Below are 8,880 nucleotides of genomic sequence, written 5' to 3' on the forward strand. Positions count from 1 at the left end.
ATTTTTAAAAAGAAGTCTAGTGATGTAGGAGTTTAAAAGAACCAAATAAATACCAGACATATAAACTGTCATTGCTCACTGAAGGCTCCAAATCTTTTTACATTTATAAAATAAGCGTCTTTCATAAATTGCCGTTCGTTTTTTCAACTACACTCAGACAAATTGAAGACTAGACTAATACAGACTTTTATATGTCACTTTCAAGTGTTCACCTCCTGTTCAGTTAAACATTTGTCTGTGATTATGAGCAATACAAGCTCGCCCTGGCACTTGCTGTCGCTCTTGGCTCTGATGCCACCCATCGTGCATGCAACAAAAAGACAATTGGAGCTGAACTGTGGTATGGGAATGGAAAAGACGTGGAGGAGCAGAAGCGTGAGTGACTCCACGTCACAAAGACAGACAGACGGAGTGAGTGAAGAGCCCATTGTGCCAGCTAAGTATAAAACACAGATGGAGTTGGAAGGGAAATAGAAATGAGGCTGCAGACTAGTTCTACACGATATAAGGGAAAATATGCAATAAGGTTGTTGAATGTTGTGATAGCAATATTACTTGTGGTAAATAAACAGATTTTAAAGTGTACTCAGTTCTGCCTTTCTGTCGCTTTCAGTAATCTGCTAAAATACAACAAATTTGACTTTGAATTGAATATAAAAGACACCATTGTAAAAAGAATGGCCGTTACATTTCAGAGTGCAGTTTTCTACGGATATTTTCTTTCAACTAACACAAAATATCTCTGTCTGTCGCAATTTGTCACAAACTTTCAGTATTCTTTCTTATTTTATATTATATGATATTGTGATGACAATAACAAAAATGGACATATTGTGCAGCCCTAGTGCAGATGACTGTTCTCGCATTGCCAGACTTTCCTCCACTAGACTAGACAGCCATAGAAGGATGTGGAGGTTTGGAGGAAAGGTTTAGTAGCTGCAGTTGTCCCAGTTGTTGACTGTAGCCAGTCTGCAGCCACCCCCACACTGTCGCCCCCTAATGTCCCCTTTCATTCCCTTGTTTTTGTCATTTTCTCACCCTCCCTCTTTGCAGTCTTCCTCCACACTCCGTCACCCATTTTAGGTCCCTGCTCGCCCCTACCCTACCCTGCACTGGCTTCCTCCATCTTGCCTATGCTCCCTGTTCCCGCTTGTTCTTCTCCAGCCCTCTCTTCCTTTTCACTCGCTCTTCTGATTTCAACCATGTCGCAGTGCAGACCCGAAGCAGTCTTTGTTCAACTTTTTCCCCTTTCCCCCCCTAATACTGCAGGGGGCTTTGTCTGTCAAAAGCCACACACATGAATGTTGCCCAGTAACTATAAAACATTTACTTTGTCTTTTTGACATCATGCTGTGTGTTCAGTCAATTATCTCAATGAAAATACTGCACACAGTATATACAATATATATTGTATAGGCACATACTGTACTGTTGAAGGATAAAGATGTTGAATAATAACCACAGAAGCACTCCCAGTGGTGTAGTTGATCTGTGAAATGCCAACAGACGGCCTCTCTGCACAAAACGCTCATCAGTACTCATCAGTGAAAAAATAACCCCCCGAACGCAATAACCCCAAAAGACATTTTACACGGGGCCCATAATTATTTCTGAAAGAGTCACCTGTTCACACGCTGTGATGGGTGAGAGTGGCTGGAGGAGTGCCAGAGGGCGAAATGTATCTCACTGCAGTGATTCTTTCCCAGGTACTCTTGCTACTTCAGGTTGTACAGATGGTGTAGGCTAACTGAATAGTTTTCATGTTTCTTAGCCTCCAAACACAACATACAACAGGCCAACTTTGACATAAAGCAAGCCAATACTGATACTCTCTCCTACTTATTCTACTTCTATTGTTTGTCTATTTTGTTATAGGGTCTTGAATTACTGTAATTGTTGTCAATCTTTCTTGATTTTTGACTTGGTGGGTGGTGATGACACGCGTGTGCGTGTGCGTGTGTGTGTGCGTGTGCGTGTGCGTGCGTGTGTGTCTGTGTGTGTGTGTTTTGGGGGGGGGGGGGGGGGGGGGGGGGGGGTTGTATGTTTTGTGTGTTGTGTTTAAAGTTAACAACAAAAAGCCAATACATTCTCCCACTCTTCTTTGTTGAAATGAATTTGCAGGTTCATTCCTTTGGTCTCCTGTCTTTGATGATCTGCAGCTCAGACCGTCTACGTGTTTAATTTGCTTACGCTCTCTGATTCCGTCATTGGGAGACAGTTAATGAAAATACAAACTACGTCTCCTTTAACCTGCTTCAAAGACATAAATGCGTCTGTGTGTCTTTCTGCGTGCACAGGCAAAGGAGATCTGATTGGCTCGGACTCGCTGACGAAGGAGCAGGTGATCAAGACCAACGCTAACGTCAAGGCTCTGACCTACTGCGACCTGCAGTACATCAGCCTTAAGGGCCTCCGCGAGGTCCTCCGCCTCTACCCCGAGTACGCCCAGAAGTTCATCAGCGAGATACAGCACGACCTCACGTACAATCTGCGAGAGGGCCATGGGGCAGATGTGAGTCACACAGGGCTGAGGGATGGAGAGTAATAGCACAGGTTTAAGAGTTGTGATTGGATTGTTTGGATTGATTGTTCTTTTTATGTTCTGTTTTATGTTCCTCTTGCCTCAAAGTGTCCCTTAATGATGAGTAAGGGATGTTAATTCAATACACTTTTTGTCAAAGTCAGTGAATACCTCCTCACGGTCACCTAGCTCTCTATTTTCTGTGTTGGATATTGTATTTGTTTGGCAGTTCAAATATCAACCATCTTTGCGCACTCTATTAGACCAATAGGGCACAAATAAAGTGCTTTAACCACATACGTTGGTTTTGTGAATTGTGAATTAAACATTTTGGAGATATAACAAGATAAAGTGATGATAAGATAAGTGTATGAGAAAATAGGTCATAAGAACATGAAAATATCTAGGTATAATGTGAAAAGTTTATACAGAGACTGAATATTTTCAAGTCGTGTTGGCAGGAATACGCTGCCGTACATAACACACATGACACTAGAGCAGTCAATCTAATGGCAGAGCCTTGAAAATGAAAATATGTGACATTTTATAGTGTGCTAATGTGCCAGAGGCCTGAGAGCTGCCTTAAGAGAAGTCTCATGGATAAAAGCTATGCATGACCTCTCCTCCACTACTATAAAATGCACACACAGATCCGTGCTCACATCACAATTTGGCAAGCTGAGCCTTGGACTATTACTATCCACACATACACACCCCAGCCTGTGCCTCTGGCTGGTGCAGCAGAGGGAGCAAAACACAGAGACAAGAATAGCTCAGTGCTGCTGTTTGAAGCATTCTTGTTGCTAAAAATAGTGCAGGGGGAAGCATGGGCTGTCCCTGACTGGCTATGTCCCCCGCAGCTGTTGCTAAGATTGGATCCTGCTCGATAAAAATAGCCCAGCCAGCCAAGAAAAGATGAAGGGGAGGGGGGACTTTGGCTCATTTTCTCTTCTGCACTGCTCAGTTCCTCCCTTTTCCACTGCAGTGCTGTGTGTTTCTCCTTTCTTGGGCACATGGGAAACTTACTGCAGAGTTTGCGTTGGGTGCAAACATATCTGTGTGTGTCTGTCGCAGTATCCAAAAGGATGATCAATTCCAGATGCACAGTCTGCTGCACATATCTTTGGTCAGGGGCTGCAGATGTCCATCCTGGTTATGTATGCAGAACCCTTCTGGTACCAGCAGCCCAGGAGACTGTGTTTGCATATTCATGTATGAAAAGAATACTGGAAAAGAGGGAAAAGTCCTGCAGGTGTTTCAAGAAGAAATCACAAAGGATGAGAATATGTATCGCAACAAAAAAGAGACGTGTTGGCCAGTGCAGACTTCATTAAAAGAAAATACAAGAAAAGATGATAGAGACGGGGTGGGAAGTAAGAATTTAAAAGTCAGGTTACCAAATGTAGAAAAGGCTTTACTAAGCAAGGAAGATAGCTAGAGTTTTGGTCAGGAAAAAATAGATGAGTAAGCAAATGAGCCATCCTATGAGTGATGGTTTTCTGTTCAGTGTCCCTCCCTGCTGATTCACAGGCTGCAGATTGACCGTTATGACCTCGCAGCCTTGGGCCAAACTACTTGATGTTGAAGAGCAACCAGTCGGCCGGGTGTTCTGAGCTGTGCTTAAGAAAGAGAAGGACATTACAGCATGTTTTGGTAGCCCATGTTTCTGGGCTGTTCAATCTCTGTACCAGAACAGGGAGAACAACATAGTGCCTGCACCTGCACATAATGTACAAACTCACTCACACAAAAAAGCATTTTGTTCATTATTCTCCTTGCAAAACACACACACGCACACACACGCACACACACACACGCACACACACACACACACACACACACACACACACACACACACACACACACACACACAGACACAGAGTTTACATACAACTGGTTAAATGCATGTCTGCAGTCAGATATGAGAAATGCTTGACTCAATCACACATACATGATGCAACTGCAAACTTAAATACACTCACACACAAACGAGCACAAACCAGCACGTGGCAAGTGCACACTTATCACGCCTCCGCATCGCAGAGCGCTCCCTGGTTTCAGCGCTAGGAGCTAAGATTAGACCAAGAGAGCTAAAAATACATTACACTGGCACAGGGGGGGGGGGTTGGCTGAGAGGGAAAAAAAAGAGTTTGCTGAGCAGACAGGGTTGAAGGAAGAAAGAAAGGGAGTGGGTGAGAACACAGGGGAAAGTGGAGGGGTGTTGGCTTGTTTGCATGATGAGATATGAAATACGTGCATTACTCAACGGCAGCAGCCATGCTAATTTTTGCCAGGAGTGATTATAGAAATTGACACTGAAATCCCTAAGGCTGTTTTTCATTTGTTTGAATGTGTAGGTCAAGTCAGACCTAGTCTATATCCACATCCAAAAATCCGGGGCACGTTTTTCTCCCATCCCGGATTGCCAGACCCTCCTCCGCAGCGCTGTGGAGGAAGGTCTGGAAAGGCAAGACTAAGTCACACCCAATGTCATTGATTTTTAGACTCAATGCGCATGCAGTAAAACTCTTTTTATTGTAGTATTTAATAAGCGATACCATTGAGGATCCCAGATTTCTGCGAATGTGTGGGATTTAATGACTTTGCTGTGCTCCTACACACTGAGTACACACATGTTCCTTATTACTCATTATAATGCTGGTAGTGTCAAAGAGCATTAGAGACATAATTCTTTTACGGAAATATACAAAAACACACCTGAATAGTTACATGAAGTAATTAAGGAATTAAAGGAAATTGTTTAAAATAATCAAACAGTATTATACTTTGTTTTGGTTGCTAGTCAAGAGGACAGGGAAAATCTAAAATGCTATGAGCAGTGTAAGACGTTTTGGGACATTTTAAGTCACTCCAACTCATTGATAGCAACCAAACATCCAGCCACATCTGTTATGATGAAAAAGTTAAAGAATTAAAAAGTTTTTTTCTGCATCTTGTGCTGGACGTCTGACGTCTTTTCATCTAAGCACAGACGGAGAGAGTTCTGTTATGTTTAGCTAATCATTTCTGGATGTTTCCGCAACCCAACATCAACACTGGAGACAACTTTAGTTATTCAACTCATAAGCAGGAGCATTTTGTGTGTGTGTGTGTGTTTGTGGATAGTCAGATGCAGCAGTCTGTATCAAATGTAGCATGACAGGCTTTTTATTTTTTTTGCAGTCTGGCAAAGACGGAGGCAAAACAATATTCTCTCAAAGCAAAAAAGAGAACTAATTGGAATTTTTTTATAAGACGCTCCTCCATTTCTCGCTGTGATTTCTCTCTGATATTCCCCCATCTGACATAATCCCCTCAAGGGTGACAGGGAAAGTTTGGAACGTAGCTCAGACTCCTGAAGTCTTTTTTTAGAATAAAGTGACTGCTAAAGTCAGCATGTTGGGCCACTTCTCTCTCATTTATTTCATAAGATAATACATACAGTGGGGTAACATGAAAACAAGGCCAATGTTAAATTTTCACCAGGATTACGAAAATTGGACCAGAATTTAGATTTTTTCTTTGCAATTAGCGGTAATAACATTATTGACTTGAAAAGTGAAATTGACACGGAAAATGTCCAAAAAGTTAAGGATAGGAATAACATCATCTCTACACCTAAGGAGTATATACAACCCCTCACATTAAACATACTCCAACTCTGAAAGAAAAGGAGCTTAAAGAAATGAAGTGATATCCTAAACAATATCCTAAATGTTTGCTCACTTTTAAGTATGTGGAAAGGGTGCTTTAGATTATTCTATTTTATTTGACATGGACACACACACATCGCAGCTATATTGGACAAACCAGATGTATAGCTTGAGTGTTTTAGCAGGCATGTTCATTTTCAGCATCTAGCCACAGGAGGCTTTTTATCAAAACAAACAGACAAGACAAAAAAGGGCAATGTATTCCGAATTGTTTATATACAAAAGCTATAGAGCAAAGGCACCATGATCAGCCAATAACCAGTGGCAGGCTATTCATGTGAGTCTCCTCAACCCTTGTTTTGTCTTCGGGTCAAAATTGAGCCGTTTTCAAAACTTCTATGTTAGAAATATGAGTTTCTTGTCAATTACCCCAAAATGTGCACAATAATGACCATGTCTCTACTCTCATTGAATTTTGGGTGTTTTATTCAATGTTATTGCATTGGGAAAAAAAACAGTATCTCAACTGAACGTTGACATGTACCAGTCTGTGATTATCTTTCCTTTAATATTAGTTTAAATAATTCATTATTTATAGTATATATTATTATAGTATATAATTATACCCAAGTATTGGGTATAATAGTATATTATAATAGTATAATAGTATATTTCCTATAAATGAGGTTTATTGACCATGAATTCCAAAAATAAGTGTAAAACTAATAGGCCTAATAAGTTGGATTTATACATGTTAGTGAAAAGACGCGTTAAACGTAAAGAAAGCGCCAAACATTTAAAATAAACGCCAAAAGTGACAATAAAAAACAAACTGCGACTGTGTTGACCTGAAGTGGTGTGAGCAGGCCTACAGTACATCAAACATTCAATGTCCTTAAGTGTGAATTCTGGTGTTGCCCGCTGGTAAAAAAATCACAGCAGACCTAACGGAGGATATTGTTTCAGTGTGTCTGTGTTCACACTTCCATTCCTTCTTTCTCTCAGGTGGACTGGGAGAGTAACGGCGGCCTGGTGAAGAAGCTGCCGTCGATCCGTGAGGATGAGGAGGGCGGCGAGGAGCAGAACTCGGTGTCTCGTGCCACTCGCTCGCCGCTGCGTCTCAGCAGGGGGCTCAGCTCGCCCCTGCGCTCCCCTCTCCTGCCCCCGAGGCCGTTCCGCGCTCCCTCCGACAACTCCCGCCCCACGACCCTGCAGATACCGGTGGTCAGCTTCAGCAGCGTGCAGCCGGAACTCAGCCCAAGGTTACACACACACACACACACACACACACACACACACACCCAACCCACTGAAAATCTGAAGTAGCTGCAGCACAGATGTCTGGCTGCCATGGTAACCAGTTTGACACTGATACTGGAAGACAATGTGTGTACGCTGGAAGTGAACGTGTCCATGTGTGCACAGAGATTAATCACACCGTCTGCTCTGCTGTTTAGTGGTATGTGAACAGAAACCTGCTGAGTGAGGGGTTTTTATGTGTGTACACACACACACACACACACACACACACACACACACACACACACACACACACACACACACACACACACACACACACACACACACACACACACTGTAATGAGTGCTCTGCCAGCTGATTTACATTCCTCCTCCGTGTGCCTTCTCTTACTGTTGATCCTTTTTTATCTGCATAGATTCGTGGACGGGATTGAAACGGAGAGCAACTCCACCTCATCGCAGAAGTTTGAGTTCAGTCCCAGCATGTCACCTGCAGCACCGCCCTCTCCTTCCCAAGGTAACACACACACACACACACACACACACACACACACACACACACACACACACACACACACACAGACAGCAGTATTTGTATTTTTCCTCTCTGTCAGAAGCATATTAATTCTGGATGATCCATTTTGTTGTGTGTTCAGGGATGCGGGAGCACTCTGAGATCAAGCAGAGTGTGTCTAAACTCACTGAGGAGGTGAGTGCTGACCGATGATGATGATGATGATGGTGATGATGCATAAAAAATGTCTGTCAATAAAAATACCTATTTGTATTTGGTGGAAAGTTAGGCAACAGGCTGAGAAAAAAAGAACATATTTTTGTCTATGTAGCTCCACCATGTGGCCATTTATCAAGCACTTTTCATTGCGCTGAATACTTTTACTCTATTTTACTCTACATGTACTATATCTTTCTGAAAATACTTTTAGTATCTGAAAGTGGGATTTCCAATGTAACATTAATTTTACTACTTAATAATAAAAAATAAAACAATATGAGTAGTTCTTCCTCCACTGGCAACATGTGATGGTTTCACAGTTTTGCACTTAAGTTTGCACCTATGTGTAATGAACAGAGGTGTCAAAAGCATTCACATTCAATACTCAGGGAGAAGTATGGATACTAGTGTTGAAAAAGACTTCTGAAGAAGTTGAAGTATCAATTCAAGCTTCTTACTCAAGTAAAAGTGTAAAAGTATTGGTTTCAAAACTAAGTAGGCGCCACAGGGGCCTATAGCACTAGCCCACCCCCCCAAAAAGAAACAGTTCTAAAGGCCATAAGGACTATAGTTTTAGTTTCAGTTAAATTGTATTTCTGGGTCATGACACATGGGACTACAAGACACCACAAACGTCTTCCAGGCACATATACAAATCATTTGGAGATATGCATAAGTACAAAAATACACACACACACACACACACGCACATA

The 8,880-nt window shown here is 42.1% G+C and overlaps 1 protein-coding gene across 1 annotated transcript in view; it reads left to right on the forward strand.

Annotated features, from left to right (window-relative positions):
- The window catches only part of kcnh3 (potassium voltage-gated channel, subfamily H (eag-related), member 3), a 136,130-nt gene extending 127,809 nt beyond the window's left edge, over window positions 1-8,321 (forward strand). Inside the window, exons 11-14 of the mRNA XM_034885859.1 lie at window positions 2,298-2,512; window positions 7,180-7,436; window positions 7,851-7,951; window positions 8,091-8,321. Of these exons, the coding sequence (XP_034741750.1) occupies window positions 2,298-2,512; window positions 7,180-7,436; window positions 7,851-7,951; window positions 8,091-8,161 (644 nt within the window). The 3' untranslated portion in view covers window positions 8,162-8,321. The remainder of the gene's footprint in view (window positions 1-2,297; window positions 2,513-7,179; window positions 7,437-7,850; window positions 7,952-8,090) is intronic.
- The last annotated feature ends 559 nt before the right edge of the window (window positions 8,322-8,880 follow it).

The sequence above is a fragment of the Etheostoma cragini genome, chromosome 11, assembly GCF_013103735.1.
Source record: "Etheostoma cragini isolate CJK2018 chromosome 11, CSU_Ecrag_1.0, whole genome shotgun sequence".
Classification (NCBI taxonomy): domain Eukaryota; kingdom Metazoa; phylum Chordata; class Actinopteri; order Perciformes; family Percidae; genus Etheostoma; species Etheostoma cragini.